We start from the raw sequence: 17,753 nt of genomic DNA, 5'->3' as shown, positions 1-17,753 counted from the left end.
TTGATGCAGATGGCATTTGCGGGGAAGCGGCTTTATGAAGTGCCCACGCTTGCAGCCACAGGGCCCCAGCAGCGCTGGTAGCGGGGCCATCCCCAGCCAGAGGCCAGGGCAGCCGTGACCTGGTCTGGCTGAGCCTTGAGACCCCCTGGCTCCCCCCGTCCCAGGGCCGCACCACCCCTCCCGGGGAAGCAGTTTTTCCAGCTGCAGCCTCAGGCTGCTTCGCAGTGGCCTGGGCGCCCATGCACCGAGCCGCGCACATCTTGCGGGGCTTTCCGAAAGGCGGTTTGCCCAGGCGCCCGGCTCGGCGCCCGGGAGGAGGTTGCCACGGGAGAAAAGGCAAGCTCCAGCGTGCCTGTATCCTTAAAAGCAGGAAAGACCCTTTAGAAGCAAATGCTGCCCTTGCTGCTCCGGGGCTGCCCCCCCTGCAGCCCTGCCGCCCCCGCGGCGCCCACCGCGCCCTGGGGATGGGCGGTGTGAGCTTGCCCTCCCGGCTGCGGGCGGAGGGGAAGGACAGACCAAACCCGGGACCCGGGGCGGGGGCACAGCTGTTCCCGGCCGGGAGGGACGACGGGGCCGCCCCCCGCTGAGTGACGGCCGGGCCGGGGCCGGGGCCGGGGCCGGGGCCGGGGCTGGGACCGGACCCCCGCCCCTCGCAGCGGCGGAGCCGGCGCGGGCAGGACGCGCCGCCCGGGCTCGGCTCGGCTCGGCTCGGCTCACGGTTGCGGTAAGCGGGTGGCGGGCCCGGCCCGGCCCTTATCTGGGCAGAATATTTGGCCGGCACCGGGCGGCACCGGCTCGACATAAATAGCGGCCGCCTCCGCGCTGCCTGCGCCCGGCAGCGCGCAGGGGCGACCGGCGGGGTGCTGGGGCGCCCTGCCTGCATCTCTGCCTGCCTGCCTGCCTACTTGCTTGCTTGCTTGCTTGCTTGCTTGCCTGCTTGCCTGCCTGCCTGCCTGCCGGGAGGCCGTGCCCGGGGGGTCGGAGCGCTGCGGCGGGAGGCGCGGGGCCGCCGGCGGTCGCAGCGGCAGCCGGTGTCCCCGGGCTCGGGCGGCCGTGCCCCGAGGCTCCCCGGGGCAGCGGCGGGGGAGAGGTCCCTGCGGGCCACGGGCGCTGGTGTGGTTCTTTTTTACTGCTGTTGCCGTTGTCATCCGGGGAGGTCTGCTAGGAAATGGTTCTCCAGGGGATGGATCAATCGAAAGCTGCGCTGCTTTTGTACGGGAAAAGTAGAAATTAGAGGGGGGAAAGATTCCTTGAGTCCTTGTCGTGTATTTTCCATGGCCGTCCTTCGTCCGGCTTGAATCAGTCACTGCCTGGCATGAGAGGTGCTGCCCATCTGAAAGAGAACTTTCCTTCACTCAGCTGGACACAGCTTCTGCCCCACTCACGTGCCTTCCTGATGTGCTCATCTGTCTGCTTCTGCCTTTGAAATGGTCCCGGGGGGTTTGTTGGGCAGAACCCGTTGCGCACTGCCCCCCTTCTGGGCCGGCTGCCCTAACCCTAGGCAGAGGCCCTCTCTCCAGTTGCTTTACATCTTTCCTTGGGTATTGGGCCTTGAGCCAGAAAGGTGCTCAGCCACGTGGCTGAGGTTATTTTTAAGTGTGTATAAAATCCCTTCCTCATGTGTGACCCGCCAGCTCACACGGGAGTCGAGAACGAATTCCTCATTTCTCATCAAAGAGACAAGATTCGTGCCAAGAGGTGGCACCTGCTCTCAGACTGGCTGATAGAGCAAACACTGGGCAAGCTTCTCAGCATGCAAGCCCTACTTCAGGTTATGGTAGTGAGCCCTTCATCTTTTGCCTTCTTGGAAGGAGAAGCTGGGCTACAACATTAAAGCCAAGCACTGTCTTGCTGGCACCGCGGTGCCCAGAGCCGAATGCCTTTTGCAGTGGTGTAGAAGAGCTGCACTGTTGTTTCTTGACAGCCTCTGTACCCGTTGCCCTAATGTATGTGCATTTGGGTATTCCAACGAGCACACTGCATCGTATGGTCACTGCTGCTCATTTCAAGGTCTCCGTTTCCCTCCTGTCAGGGCTCTTCCCCCCCCCCTCGGCATTGCTTTGTTTTCCAGCCAGACTTGTCCTGTTCTTTTCTCCACACATTTCTCGGCTGCGATGGTCTGCTGGCTTTTCTCCAGATACTATGTTTTTGCATAATACTGGGAATATGTTGCTGCCTCTCCTCCTGCTTGGTGTATTTGGGAGAGTCAAACAGATGTGGAGACAGCCTGGCCTGTCTCATTACTGATTTCCTTTTCCCATGTTTTACTTTCATTCACCCAAAGGACAGTTTGATTTATCTTTTCAAGAGATCCTGGATGATCCTTTTGTAAGAAGTGTCTGTCCCCTGTTGCTAGATGTGTAACTCCATCCCCCAGGGCGATGTGCTGCTGAATGTAACGTTTGCAGATGAATTGTTCTACTTTTCTGTTTGCTGCTTCACTGTTTTCCAGGCATGTGGAGTTTTTGTGAAAGCCCAGCTCAGTTCAAGGGGACGAGGCTGGGATCTGCTTTCCGAGTTTTGCCTCTGTAGTTGACAGCCATTTGCAAATCATGAGCTAGGAAGACTCTGTCTTCACTTCTCTATTCCAGGCAGGGACTTGTAGACAAAACATGTTTACTTTTTAAAATCACCAGACTCTTGGAAAAAATAGGAGATAAAAATTGTGTTCCATGGCGCTGCGTTGCTGAACAGCCACGTGTTTTTTGTCACAGGACCCCAGCACTGCTGGTGGCTCAGCGGTTCCCTAGTCCACCCCCAGCTCACAGCAGGTCTCTCCTCAGCCAGGGGGGTTGTGGCTTCATATGGCCTATGCCTAGAAACCCACGAAGATGGAGACCCCACCTCCCTGGTGCCCTGTCTCAGAGCTGCATCACCCTCCTGGGAGGCAGTTCTTCCTGCTCATTCATGGGGAATGAGATAAACACGTATCAGAGGCTATCCTGGGCCAGGCCAAAGTCTGTCCAGCCCAGGATACTCTGGCTGGCAGCAACCAGTAGCAGATGCCCTGGGAGAAGCATGGAAACAAGGCTACAGTGATGCTTCTGGAGAGCTCTGCCCCATTCTAGCACTCTCTGGTTCAGTATCTTTCCCAGCTGGAGGTGGTGTCCTTGTTTCTTCAGGCCTTGGAAGATTGTGTGAGGGTCCCACCTCTGTTAAATGTCTCCTTCAGATCTGGTGCACAGCGTAGACCATATGCTCATTGCTGCTGGGGCAGTACTCATTTTGCTTTGGTGTTTATTAAGCATCAACCTATCTAGGGCTTATGAGCTGCACCTTGATGGAGCATTTCACTTTCACTTCCTCTGCTTCAGCCTCACTAGCAGCGGGGTGGGATCAGGAACATGCAGGTGTAGGTGTGTTACTAACAGCTTGCTGTGCTTTGCTCCGGGCAGTCTGGCAGGGCCTCTCTTTTACAGGACATCGCCATCGCCTGTCAAAGGGTCCGAGACGCTGCTCCGTGCATGACAGGAGCCTTTCTGCTCCTGTGTTCACACAGCATCCATCAGGTTCAGCTGCTCCCTGCAACTAGAGTGTGCCAGAGCAGCAAGAGTCCATCCAAGGACTAACAGAACTTCAGGCAAGAAAGCCAGGATCCTGTTTCAGAGAAGATTGTGCTGGCCATGAAGTTTCCAAGTGCAAGGGTTCAAGTTACAGAGCAGGAACTGAGTGCACGGTGTCACTAATGGCTCAAGTGTGCCCACGCGCTTTTCATAGGGATTAGCAATTAAGCGATTAGGTACGTGCCAGGTGCATGAGAGAACCTCACCCCAAATAGGAGAACACATAGCTGTGTTTACAAGTGTATGCCTTAGAAATATGCAAAGGGGAGATACAGCTGGGATGGTTTGTATTTGGGCTTTGGCAGAGTTTGACCCCGTTACGTGTTGCTGGTCACCAAATGTCCAGGCTATTTGCTGGATGGCCCTGGTAAGAAAGACCGTTTGGCAAGAGCCAGTGTTGAGTTGTGTGGGTTGCAGGCTGCAGGGGTGTTGAGGAGAGGAGGGCCAGGAGATAGAGGCAGTTTCTGAGTATCGGGTTAGGAACTGGGTGGGCTGCACCTCCTGGCACGCAAGGAGAGAGGAAGGTCCAGGAGAGCACAACCAGCATAAGACTTCCCTCAGCACCAGTGGATGAAGGGAGAGGTCACTTTGGTCAAGCACAGGGAGCTTTCCCTAATGCATGCATGACCTCGGACAATAAGCCGTTTGCTGTGGAGCTGTCAGGTGCAAGGGTGGGAATGTCAGCTCTGGCGTGAGGGTCCCTATGGGAATGAAACATCATCATCAGTAAGTGTTGTCTACGGCGCATCGAACTTCATTGCTGTAGGGTTCTGGGTAGTGATGATAACTCCAGATAGCATTACATGTTTTACATGGCCGGCATTCATTTAGAAAGGCAGAAGTCACGGTGTGCTTTGGTAGATCCAAATGCCTCCTTCTAGATGTTTCTTTACAAATACAAATTTCAGTGTGTTTTAGGTTAACAGCTGCTGGTTGTGAGGTTTTTATCAAACCAGAGGAAATCCAGATCTTCCTTGGAGAAGTCTGAGTTTCCTGAAGGGACAGCAGATTCCCCGTTGGATTTCATTAGGCATGAGCCTCTTGCAGGGAGGCTGAGAGGGGCTCAGTCTTTCTAGTTGATGGCTGGCTTGCCTTGGAGCATTAAGAGTGTGTGCTGAGCTCTGCTTTTTGCATCTGACATGACAGAGCTTCTCACTGTCTGGATCATCACCTGTCTTTTCTCTGTCCACTTGTCTCATCCAGGGCATGAATGTGCTGGCTCTGCTGTGGAAAGGCTAAGGGATAAACATACGCCTGATGGGCACTGCTTGCTGAGCAGGGGCTGGGGACATCAACTACCCTGTATGCTCTATTTTATTGGGAATCATTCAAGATGATGCTTGGCTACTCTGCAAGCTGCACAAGGGCTTCTCAGCGTGAGAAAGCTGCAAAGCAAGATACTGTGATGGTCTCCTGGAGGCTGAGTGACGTGCTCTCGTGCTGCAGAAGCAAGGGACTTAGCCAAGGTGACCTTCAACCATGTCTGAGCTCATGATGGTTTGAACAGTTGGTTTCAGGGGAAGGCAGCTAAACCCCCTTGTGTTGAACCAGAATCAGAATTCAAACTTGAATCACAGCAATGAGGACTTTGCTTCAGCTGAATGAATTAAGTGAGTGCAGAAAACAAGTTTTTGTGAAATGTAGGGGTTCAGCTTGGAGCCCAGTTCCCATCCTGTGTAACCTCCTGGTGTTCAGAGGAGGAACCTGGACAGCTGGACAGACCTGCGCATTCTTCTGAGACCAAGTCACAGAAAGTTTAGATGGGAAGGGACCTCTGGAAGTTCCCAGTCCAGTGTCCTCCTCTGAGCAGGCCTAGCCCCAGAGCTAGATCAGGTTGCCCAGGGCCTTGTCCAGTTGAGTATTGAATATCCAAGGATAGAGGTCGCACCAGCTCTTTGGTCCCTGTCCGAGGGCTGCACCGCTCTTGCGGCAATCAGTTTTCCCCTGGTGTCCAGTTAGAATTTCTCTTGCCACAACTTGTTCCCATTGCCCCTTGACCTTCCCCTGTGCACCTCTGAGGAAAGCCTGGTTCTGTCTTCTCTAGGAATCCTTTCCCTTTAGGCAGTGGATGACTGATGGCAGTCAGATCCCACTGCAGCCTTCCCCTCTAAAGATTTTTGTCTTCCTTTCATTTCTCCAAGCCAAAGACTTGACGTTTAGCGAGAATGAAGTTTGTTCACTTGAAATGGGGTGAACATCTCACTGCCTGTACTGCAGGTATGGGGCACGTGGTCACCTGCAAGGCCACCGTTGGGCTCTGGTGGTGTCTGCCAGAGAAGGGACCGCTGGCTCCAGGTGTGATGTTTGTACCTGTGCCCTGGCAGGAGAGCATTCCCCTTCCAGCACACTTGGATTTGAGTCTCTCATGACCAGGGTAGCTAGTGTCAGGAGGCAGCTGGCGGTCAAGACTTTGGATGTGTAAGGCTGTGTGATGACACTGGGGATGGATCCAGCTCCTCCTGTGCTCTGCTCTGCTTTGCTACTGGGTTTTGCAAAATTCGCACAGACTCACGTTTTTAGATGTGGTCTCAGAAGGAGCTGATGTGCATCTTTCCCTGTGTTGTTACTGGATGTGGCCCTAATTTGTTGGTCCCTTCTTGAAACTCCTGGGAACTGGTGATGTTGGGGTGCTCAGTGACTCAAACAGCAGGGTGGCTGTGGAGTCAGGCTCTTGCACAGCAGCACCCAGGTATGCTGGGATGCAAGCCCAGGGTTCACAAGCTGTCCCATGAGCTGCAGGACCAGCAGAGACTCACTTTTTGTTGGATAGATGTCCTTCATCCCTATGGCCCCACTGTGTCTGCCCCAGCTCCACCACGTGTAACAGCTCCCCTTCTCCAAGTGCTGCTGGTACCTGCCCTCCCTCTAGACCTCCCTGCAAATGCCCCAGCTCTCTCCTTCATTCCCTGACTGTCAGCCGAAGGAGGTGCCTAGGCTTGCTCCACATTATACCTGCACTGACGGACCCTTTGCAAGCAGCTGCAGCTTGACAAGAAGTTAGAGTCCTCTATGAGATTTCATTAGAGTTAACTAATGGCTTTAAGGTCTATCAGAGGACTGAGAAGCCACATAAAACTACAGTCTTCATCTAGGAAACCAACTGGAGCTGATTTGCTCCTCTCATCTGCACAGCATGCGTCTTGGATTTACACCTGGGTGATTCACTGAGGTCTAAGTGTATGCACAGAAAGTGCTTAACTTTTCTGGAGTTTATAGGAAACGATCACTTGTGATATGTATAGTTTCTCAAAAAAAGCCCTGGCATTTATCTTTAAAGTTATGCTAAAAGTCAAAGAAAAGAAAAAAGAAATTGTGGCAACTACAGAAGGGTTAGTTGACATTGGTTTATTATTTTTATACTGTAAAAATAATAGCTCTGAACTTTTACTCAGGTTTATACTTAAGCTATGAAAAAATCTCATCAATCAAACCCCTGCATGAGTCAAACAGGAACTGATCTCAAGCCAGGCTATCCCTCACAAGGTTAACTCCTGCCTCCGGTGCTGCTTAAAACCAGCTTTAATCCTGAATAGCCTTCTGCCTTCAAACTTGGCAGTTTTTCCAAGAATCATCGATATCTATGCTGATGACGCTTGTTGGCCACCTCCTTACCTCAGAAACCAAGCCCTTGGTCTACTTTCTTATTTCAAAGCACTGAAAAAGTTTCCCGGTAGGTCTGAGGGTTGTTTGGGGGAGGGATGTTCATTTCTTCAGCTGTGGCTGTCGTTGGCCTCTGCCTTTTGCTGTCGATTTGGTGTGGCTGGTGACTTGGGATGCACCAAACGCTCCCTCATGCTGCAGTCCCTGCGGCCATGGAAATGACAGCCGCGTGCCGCAGCCTGCTGCAAAATGCTGAAATTGGGGTCGGATTGGACTGATAACAGAATTTATCACCTAAAAGCCCTGTATCTTCACTGAGATTAGTTGCTCTTTCTCCCCATGTATCTAAGAACACAAAAGGTCTTTCCGTAATGTCCTGCTGTTAGCATGCTAGTGTACATGGGAGGCTGTGCAATTAGAGGCTGGGCTTTGCAGCACGAGTACGTGCAAGACCGTTGTCACGCCGTGTTACACAGCACCCAGGGGAACTCAGTCTCTGTGTTTTCTCTATGACATTTTTGTGTTTTCTTGGAATTTGTCTTGCTCGCTGCTGTTTCTGTCGCTTTACCCAGTTCTGCTTTCTCGTTTGTTGTTTTTCCTGGGGTTGTCAGGGCATTGAGGGATGATCCTGCAGATCCTCTGACTCGGCGGTACCTGTGCTGCTCCGCAGCCTCCCTGAGCAGCCTCTTGCAGCCTGAGCCTATTGCTGCCCCGCTCCTGGCCTCCCTGCTCACCCGCCTGAGGAGCACGACCACGTCCCCGTGCCTGCTCTCCACCATGGACGGGACACAGTGGTCCTGCGTGGGCCACCTTCCCTGGGTCTCCACTGGTTTCCTGCGCGGAGGTCGGTGCTGCTCTCGGGTTTCGGTGCCCCAGAAAGGACACAGTGCTGCAGGGGGGCCGTATCGGTGTAGAGCAGTGAAAGGAGTATTTCCAGAGTCATATGAGATGCTTTTCATTTTCACTTGTTCTACAGCATCCATTTGTTTGTTCAGCAGTTTTCAGAATGAAGCTGTTCCATCCCCTGCATAATCACAAATGTTGCCTTTTTTTTTTGTTTTCCTATATTCATGATAGGAACAGTCTTCCCTGTAGATGACCTATGGTGAATGTTCATCTCCCATCTTATTTCATTTTTCTCCTTGAACCTTTTTATTGGTCTTCATGCATACCAACTTGTGTGCTCTTTTATTGAGTGCAAGTGTTTGGGCTGTCTTCTAATGTGTCTGATGAGTACTTTGGACAATGAGACCTAATATCTTGCTATCTTGGTAGTCAATATGAATTTCAATTTTTTGAGGACTTAAAATTGTAATATTGTTAGTCCTGTGCAGCTTCTGTATATTACATATATATTTTGTTGTGATGCTTCCTTTGTTGATTTAATGAAAAGTGTATTGGTAGGTTTAATGAAAAACAGCAAGAAATCAAAGCTGCCATCCTACGAAGGCACTGAGAATAGATTTGATGAAGGAGATGTGTGGTGAATTAGGGTTAACTCTTTCCTGAATGTCCAGAAGTGTGTGGATTTAAAATTTGAATATAATACTGCAGTTGCGTTGGAGTATCTTATTTTTTTTTTTGAAGTGCAGGTTAAGGGGGGGACCTGTGTTAGACCATGTTTGAACCCTAGCACAGGTCAGGGAGAGCTGTTTGTGGAGGTGGGTGTTTCAGCACATTGTATCAATGAAAACAATTCTGCGTAGGCAGAATTTACCTGCTTTCTTACTTCTGGCAGTACAAAGCCCTCTTGCCATTTACAGCAGACGGGCTATTTGCTTTTTCTCCCAGCACTCAGTTAGCAAGATAGGGTAGAAGAGGCCTGGGATGTGGAGATAAGGAAGAGCCAGTGAATGTATTGGTCCTGGAGGCTGTGCTGGAGGATGGGACACTAAACCCGCGTAGCTCGTTTGGTGGGCCAGGGAGCGGTACAAAACGTCCCGCCACCGCGGGCACGGTTAGCGCTCCCGACGCGCTCCCCGCGGGAGCTGCGTGAGTCGTCAATGCCGTCCGGCTGCACCAGCGAGGCTGTGAGGGCACTGTCCCCTCCCGGCAGCTCTGCTTGGGGTATGTAGCAAACGAAATTCTCCCCGCGGGGATTTCAGCTGTGTTTCAGCAGGCTCTGCACCTGTCCTCAACCCTCAAGGCCTTTGCTATATGCAGCTCCGGCTTCATATCTCTGCAAGATGCTTTGAAACGTGGAGCGCTTTCCAGAAGCGTTGCCCATGCACGCTGACACCCGACGTCTGTCCTGCCTTTCGCCTCTCGGTGCTGACAGTCTCCGTCCTTCTGGCGGGAGGCGACAAGGTCAGCCCTGCAAAGGCTGCGCTCTGGTCCCAGCCGAGCCGCCGCTTGCAGGCTGCCCCTGGCTGCTGGGAAGGGGCTGTGGCTGCCTCTGGGAGCAGTCGTCCCCACGTAGCCAAGACAGAGATTGCCGCGTGCACAGCAAGTGTGGGTATTTTAAGCCGTTACAGGGAATTTAGCACCATGGGGTGGGTTATTCTCTGCCTTCCTGCCTGCTCTTAGGTCCAGCTCCTTCCACAGCACAATAGTCAAAACTAAAAATATAATATAAAATACAGACTAGTCATGGTTCATGCACTTCAAGCTAAGGTCGCAGTGGCACAGCACATCTCCAGATCCAGGTCCAGGATGCTTTTCTAGGATCTCTCACATCAGAGTAATAATAATTGCTGTAATAAGTGTTTGTTTGTGGGTAATTGTGATAAAAACTCTGCTTTTTTCTACACCAACCAGAAGGGCAGCCTTGCTGGGGCTGAGCTGCTGGATGTGACTCTTAGCCTGACCGGTGCATGGTTGCGTGGCTGCTGTACATCAGCCTCGCAGCTCGAGGTGCCTTGCACTGGCTGCCACGGGGGACTGGTAAAGCGCAGGAGTGCTGGGGTCCTCACCACCTCGCTTAGCCAAACCCACTGAGCCCCATAGCCCATCCTTCCTCCTTCCCCCTCCCGCTGCCCTCCGCCCTGGTGCCTGCAGGTTGCCTGTCGCCGCGCGGAGCAAACCAGCCCAACGAAAAGCTGGTTTTCACCCTCTCAGCTCACGGCCGTGGGAGGCTGGGGGGATGTTCCTCCCGTCAAGGAGGCACTGTCTCCTGGTGCTCCACCTCCGACGTGGCGAGTGGCAGGAATGCGAGTGATGCAGGAATTGCCATCACACCAGTGGGAAACCGAACGTCCGACCAGGTGACGGCTCTAAATTTAAGGGCTTGCTGTCGAGCCATGTGTGCGTTAATGTGCCCTTTTGTGACCAAGCTAAAGATAATTTTCCTATCTGGAACAGCAGCTGCATTGTAAGTTGTAGAAAGAGACTTCTCCGCTAATGAAGAGTGATCATAAAAGCATGACCTGCCCTGAGAAGATGAACAAACTGGAGAGATGTGACTCAGGGTAGGGCACTGACGCTCCGCAGAAGCTGAGAAGAAGCCGTTTGTAGCTCAAAAGATGTTTGGCTCCTTGAAAAATGCACAGGCCTTGCTGTTACTTTAATGTAAATGCCACTTGAGAGAATAGCAAAACTTTTTTTAAACCGTAGGAAAAGTCACTTTAAATTATCTATGCTGGTTCAATATTCTCTGCAAAAATTGAGCCAAAAAAATGTAAATATACAGACAGTGCTATGGAACAGAAGGAAACTTTCAGCAAAAAAGCAGAGTTGGGTACAGTTTTGTGTGTTGTAGTGAGTGCATTTTTAACCCACCTGCTTATTTTAAACAAGTTGACCTTCGCAGAAGGTCTACTATAGTCTTTTAGAGCTGGCAGAGGTCCAGTTACGTGTGTGTGATTATGTATGGCATTTCATATTAGGAGACATGGAACAAACCCCTGGGTCAGCAGGGATTATCTGGATAGGTCATTTAGTACGTTACTCCCACTTCTCTTCTTGAAGGGTTGGTTTAGACATGCAGTAACACTCGGGGTCAGGTGCTTAGCTTGCAGCAGTGCAAACACGTGTTGTCTCGGGGAAGGTGGGTCACTAAACAGCATCTTTGACTGGCAGCCTCCTGAACACGAGTGGATAATACTTCCTGATCTCCTTGTGGCTTTAAAGCACGGCAAGGAGTGCCACGCACTGTAGCCTCGTGGAGGTCTGCAGGGCTCAGAGGTGGTCAGTGATGCTACAAATCTGTTTTCCCACCTGGTGCCAACGTTATCTGGAGTGTCATGTGCAGGAAGGTGTCACTGGGGGCTTGTAAGGGCATGAGACCTGCAGACTTCATGATTTGTGGTTTATTGTCCTTCAAGGAAATAAATGCATAGGAGGCTTCCTTAACATCTAGCATTGCTTGGAGAAAGACATCTCTAGCCAGGGTCCTGTACAAAGCACTTCCTCAGTGCTGCCCTGTGAGTCCGTGATGGGGCAATGTGCTGCTGAAGTTGTGCCACTCTCACGACCACAGGCTGTTACTTGCATGGAGAATGTGGACGGGGAGGGCCTGAGCAATCTGACCTGGCTTTGAAGTCAGCCACGCTTTAAGCATAAATCTTCTGCAACAACGTGGTATTCAGCATTCCCTGACCAGCCGGGCTGCAGTGTCACGTTTCATGTATTCAGCGTTACGCTTCTTGTTTTCATTTCAGGTCCTGTTTCGGCATAAAAGTGAGATTCACGAGACTCCTCTAAGATGTCTTACAGAAAGGAGCTAGAAAAATACCGAGACCTGGATGAAGACAAGATCCTTGGAGCTCTGACAGAGGAGGAGCTCAGGAAGTTAGAGAATGAACTGGAAGAGCTGGATCCTGATGTAAGTCATTTTTACATGAGATTTGCTAGGTGGTAAATCTCAGAAATTGTGGGGGAATTGGCTGCATTAATAATCTGTATTTAAGTGGGATCCTTTGCAGAGCCTGTACTCAGTGCAAGGATGGAAGACTGTCTGCAGATGAGCAGAAGCAGTTTTGCCATTGCAAGCACGGGCTATGTGTGGGATTTTGTTTCTGTGATATTCCCATGCCCTTGCCCTGGCGTGCGTGCTCCGGTGTGATGAGCACTGTGATTTGCAGCACCAATGTGAACCAGTGCTGGTGCAGGGCAGTAAAGCTGCAGAAACTGGATCTCTGCAAATGGTCTGTATTTTCCTCCATTTAGGCAGAAATCCCAATCCCAGAGTTTTGCAAAATGGGACAATTGCTTTTTAGCAACCTCCTAACATCAGTCGGAGCTGCGCGTATGCAAACGTTGGGCCTGCTGGTGCCCAGCAATGAAAGCTTTTTGGAGGCAACGTTGTCCTGTGGCCCTAGCAGGGGGTATGCAGAGCCAACTGGCAGGCCTCTGGGTTACGGCAACATTAGATGATGAGGCTGGGCACTGCCAAGTGAGAAATTGTTCCTGCAACATGCAGTTAGTGTTTCTGGGGGAAATGATGGGCAGTGTAGATTGCATCAGCAGTATTTTTAATTGTAACACAGGAAAATAATTAAGACATGGCAGGCTAGCTCCTGCGGATTAAGTGGATGGGCTGGTCACAGCTGCCTCAGAAGACAGAGTCAGGCAGCATTCTGTGAAAGGTGCAAAAAGGTAAAATAGTTGCAAACATCTGTCGGTACAGGTGTAGCCTGAGTACAGGAGTTAAAGCATGAAGATGTCATGGTCACCTCTCACAGCACGAAGCCTGAGGAAGCAAGCTGTTCCCTATGCCTCCCTGCTTGTGCATTAGCACAGTTCTCTGTTGCCCTCCAAGGCTGCCCAAGACTAATTGCTTCCTATTAGTCATTTTTCTTCCCAGGCTTTTCACCCATACAGATTTAAATTGTAATGAATTCTTTTTATTCGTTGGGCATGGAAAAATCAGCATGTTGTTCAAAATCACCTTGGATGTCTTGAAAAGTAAATGTTGACTTCTATCCAGCCAAGCTTTAAAGAACATGCTTAGTGTCAAATCTGGGAATAGTCTGTCTTACTGCATTAAGGCTGTTCTATATTTAAATATAAGCAGGTGCTTACGTGCCGTATGTGTCAGGCACAAAGCAACTTCCCATGGTGGCTAATGTGACTGAATAACAAGGAGGCTGTTTGAAAAAGGGCTGAGGTTCGCAGGGGTTTTGTTCTGCAACGGAGTGACCTTCTCTGCAAGACCTCGCCTGTTGTTTCGTGATGGATCACGAAAGGCAGAAGAGACCACCACGGCTCTCTGATCTGCCCTGTGAAAGACCATGGGATTTCCCTGAATTGATTCTTGTTGGGACATGTGGGGCGTGCGCGCACTCGGACGGACACATACAGGGAGGAGAAGACAGTTGAGTTTAGCAGCTTGGTTCTGGCACTGTGACTGTTGCGAAGAGGCAGCAGAAATGGTGAGGGTGTGGGAAGAGGCTAGGAGGAGCAGGAGGTCATGGCTGAGAGCCCCCAGAGAAAGGGCTGGAGCTGCTGTTGTAGAGAAATACCCCCTTGGCAGCATGGAGATCTTGTAATGGAGCCAGCTTTTGAAATTGGAGGGGGGAAGGAGCATCATGTGTCTTAGATGATGTGGGTATCAGTGGGGTTGGATGGAGACAACCTCTGGCACAAGGAGAAGCAAATTGTCCAGCAGTGTGGAAGAAAGACAGTGCAATGAGGAAAGTGGGGAGGGGAGAGCGTTTGATGGATGGGGACCATGGCCCGCACAAATAACCCATGTTTCTCCTCTCTGTGCCTAGAACGCATTGCTGCCAGCAGGGCTCAGGCAGCGGGATCAGACGCAAAAGCCACCAACCGGCCCGTTCAAAAGGGAGGAACTCATGGCCCACCTAGAAAAGCAGGCGAAGGACGTTAAAGACAGAGAAGACTTGGTTCCTTTCACGGGTGAAAAGAGAGGTATGGTCATCTTTTGCCATGCTGAGTATCTCATGACGAAGGCACAGTGAGAGCACAGCAGAAGGGTTGTGTCTGACCTGCATTACTGAGCATGGCTTCATTTTGACACCATTGAGGTGGTGGATCTGCTCTCTCTTCTGTCTAGCCCCAGCCCAGGCTGGCTGTTAAACTGGGGTGTGCCCGAGAGGTCCATGCGCTTGCTGATTTGTCCCACCCGGTATGTTGTTAAATGATGGACAGAGGCTGTACCACTGTGCAGCCTCATTCCCTCCTCATCCCACAGCAGCTGTATCAGGCTCTGGGGAGGACATCATCTTCTGTACTTTCCTGTTCCTCTTCTGCCATGTCCTCCTCTGAGCTCTGCAGGCTGTGCTCTGTCTTCCACTGTTGCCTTTCATGCTCCATCCCTACACTCTGAACTTCATCTTGGTATAGAGAAGCTCCACAGGTCCCCTCAGCTGTGATGATCCCAACAGTTCTTGTCTAGTCTTCATCCCTTCTTGACAACCCCAGCCTCATTGCGCAGTCTCCTGCAGCTTGCATGTTTCTGTCTTCCTGCACTGTGCCCTGCAACAGCTGCTGCACCCCTGCTCTGCGTGGCCCTGGGGCCTGTGAGCAAGGGGGTTGCTCTGCCTCTTCTCTTTCCTCTCCTTCTGGCATCTTTTGCTATTCTCCTGGGACATGTGCCATTATCCAAAGGACTTTTCTGCTCCCACCAGCACTCTGAATATCATCTGACGTGGAATATGGTCCGGTCAGTCCCTGCCTCTGTGTTCCAGGAGCTTCTCAGCAGCTTTTTTCTGTTGTTGTGTCTCCCTCTGTACCATGGTCCCCCTGTGGCAGAAGATCTGGTTGTATGCTGTTCACACTACTGGTTGCCCCATGTCAAAAAAGAAGTGCTTGAAAATGTGGGCATGTGAGCATGTTTCCCAATTGACGTCTTTCTCAAAGCTGCCTCCTTACTGATCCACGTGCCTCTCTGAGAAAGAGCTTGTGTTAAATCTGTCCATTTAATAAAACTTCAGGTGGTATTTTTAGCAAAAAAAAAAAAAAAAAAAAAAGAGTTCTTCTTGAAAGTAGTAAATGAAAAGAGTAAATTGAGTGCTATCGGGAAGAGCGATTTAGCAACTCAAATGTACCCCAGCCCAGCATTGGCTACCTGCCTGGCTGGCCCAGCAGGTAGTAGCCGTGCTCCGCAGGAGATGGAGGTATTTCAGGCATTTTAAGTCTTCAGCCTCTGGTCTGAGCTAATCATATTTCAATCTGATGTGATCTCAAACACATTAAACATATTTTAACTTGTAATATGCTGTTGAGTGAAGGCCCTACTTACATTGACTGTGAGCCAGAGATGGTAAATTATATATTCACAGTTGTGGCAGAGCTGGTAATAAATCACCACGTTTGCAGTTCAGAGGGTGATTTACTAGTTTGCCATGGGAGGTGCTCTCCCTGGCCATGCTGCTGGACAGGGTGGGAGTTGGTGTGTGCATACATGCTCTATTATGATATATAATGTGTTTGCATGCACCATTTAATTTAAAGTTCAAACTTGCAATAAAGCCAGACTGAGATATGAAACTTTCTAAAATCAGAACCCAGAAGTTTTGATGGCACTGAGGTGTCAAAAAGAGTTACTGTGTGACGGTGGAATTAAGTTCGCCCTGTTTTGCCTGTTCCCTGCTGAACTGACCAGATGGTGCGCACCGTTTGCCGAGCCGTGTGTCCGGTGGCACAAGGGTTTTGGGTCTCCGCACCAAGCCAGGGCTGAGGGGGCCAGCCCTCCCCAGACATTTTGCTGCAGAGTACCCAGAAGGTGCCTGGCCGTGCAGGCACACATGACGCTCTGCCTATTTTTGCGAGAGCAGCTGTGTCCCAGGAGGCAGATTCCTGCTGTTTTCGTCAGGATGGCAGCGCGCAGGCAGGAGATGGGCCGTTTTGCAAAACGCTGTTTATAGCAGCCTCCATTTCGTACCGGGGGAGCCCAAAGCGCAGTTGCTTCTTCCTTGAGGCTAAATTTAGCCCCTTCTGTTTCTGCACATCCCTGAGCAGCAGGATCTTTGTTTCTCCCTTTTGGTGCCGCTGACTCTGGTTTCAGAGGAGGGACAAAAATAGTCCTGGCTGGCATGCTCGGCCGAGAGCTTTGCACTCGCTATCTCTCTGCAGCGATCCTGGACTATTTCAGGGGAGGGGACTGCTCTGAAATGCTGTGGGATCCCTCCCCTCCTCCCGTCCTGCAGCAGTGCTGGGTTTACCCAACAGACTGCTCCCTGCTGTGGTGTGTTAAAACACCACGAGCCTCTCTCGTGCCCTGTTGTGAAATCTCAGCCCTGACCCGTTCAGCCTCTGTGCAAAGAGATCTGCCCACCCGTTGGCGGTGCGAGCAGCTAGGAGCTGGGAGCAGCCATGCAGTGCCATGCACCCCGTCTGCTGCCCCGTGCCTGCCTGGGACGCAGCCGGCTCCGGCAGAGGAAGGGTCGTGGCTTGCCTGGTGACCATCCTGAGCAATGGGATGGGGGAGTGCTGGGGAGCCCACAGCATTCGGAGCTGGGCTGGAGCTGCATCACTCGCTGCACAGCCCCTTGTCCACGTGGGCAGCCCCTGTTAGGAAAAGGCCACAAGGGAACAGCTGAGATGGCAGCTTTGCCTTACCACCTGTACCTGTTGCTTTGCACCTCTGACTTGTAAGGAAAAGGCATGCTCCTTGGCCTGTTGCTGTCCTGGGAGACAGAGCACAGAGGTCTCCATCTGGCATGCCCTCTGTGTCTCTCCCCACTGCCCTACTGTCCTCTGCAGCAACGTTGAGCCAGACCAGCTGCCCCAAGCCTGCTCCTCCTTCCATCCCGTGTGCTCACTGGATGACCGACTGCTGTCCCTGTCTGCTGCCAGACCCCCTCCACCACGTCCTTTCCACCCTCTTTTGACTAATGTGCCATCTGCCCTGCCACCATGCGTTTGAAGTTAGCAGCAGGAGCTGTCTCAGTGGCAGGACCAATCCTCCACAGTGCTGGGTCCGGGCCACTGGCCTCTCTTGGTCCATGTGAGCGCTGGCAAATCTCCATCCCTTTTATGCAGCCTTCAAAGACGTGAAGTCCTGCAGGGTCAGGCAGTGTGTGGCTTTCTGAGCGCTGTGCGTTGAACAGTCATCGTCCTGTACAAATGTACTATTGGGCTTTTGTAGATGCATCCCTCTGCGCTGGTGGAAGCATCCAGCTCTGCAGCTGGAGGTGCCTGGCAGGTGCCTGCTGGCTCACATCGTGGCAGGACTCAGACCGAGCTAATGGGAAGGGATGCGGTGTCTCCTCTGATTTTTCTCTAGGTCCTTGTGCCCTCGCTGTCCTTTCCACTGTGCAAATCTCACCCCATGGAAATGCATCTGCACGGCTAGTTGCGAAACAGGTGCTATAGCTGTACTGAGAGTGACCTCACTTTGCATTTATAGGAAAAGCTTGGATCCCCAAGCAGAAGCCGATGGATCCTGTTCTGGAAAGTGTGACTCTGGAGCCGGAACTGGAGGAAGCCCTTGCTAATGCCTCTGATGCAGAGCTCTGTGACATTGCTGGTAAAAGTTTCACATGAATCGGGGGTTCAAGTTGTTCAACTACTAGTTTCTTTTTGTTTGTTCTTTTGTGGGAAATGAGGTATTGAGCTTTTTGCTGTTTATCTGAATGCTATCAGTTTTGACAGGATTTATTTCTTTGTTAAAAAAGAAGTGTATATTTAAAGTTACTCTCGGCCCAAGTGATTTTAATTGGGAGCATGGACCAGAGCCGAGGAGGG

The 17,753-nt window shown here is 51.5% G+C and overlaps 1 protein-coding gene across 4 annotated transcripts in view; it reads left to right on the top strand.

Annotated features, from left to right (window-relative positions):
* The first annotated feature begins 318 nt into the window (after window positions 1–318).
* Window positions 319–17,753, top strand: part of TMOD1 (tropomodulin 1) — a 28,875-nt gene continuing 11,440 nt past the window's right edge. The window contains exons 1-5 of one of the 4 annotated variants that reach the window (XM_087742725.1): window positions 568–724; window positions 4,767–5,029; window positions 11,762–11,925; window positions 13,817–13,973; window positions 17,416–17,535. In XM_087742725.1, the coding sequence (XP_087598851.1) occupies window positions 11,806–11,925; window positions 13,817–13,973; window positions 17,416–17,535 (397 nt within the window). In that variant the 5' untranslated portion in view covers window positions 568–724; window positions 4,767–5,029; window positions 11,762–11,805. Of the gene's footprint in view, window positions 337–564; window positions 725–4,766; window positions 5,030–11,761; window positions 11,926–13,816; window positions 13,974–17,415; window positions 17,536–17,753 lie in introns of those variants that run through there. The other 3 variants (XM_087742726.1, XM_087742727.1, XM_087742724.1) reach the window with 3 other exon arrangements.

Source organism: Nipponia nippon, unplaced genomic scaffold (genome assembly GCF_047370975.1).
Source record: "Nipponia nippon isolate SJK-2023a ecotype South Korea unplaced genomic scaffold, ASM4737097v1 scaffold_8, whole genome shotgun sequence".
Classification (NCBI taxonomy): Eukaryota; Metazoa; Chordata; class Aves; order Pelecaniformes; family Threskiornithidae; genus Nipponia; species Nipponia nippon.
This window is presented reverse-complemented; position numbering and strand designations above follow the sequence as displayed.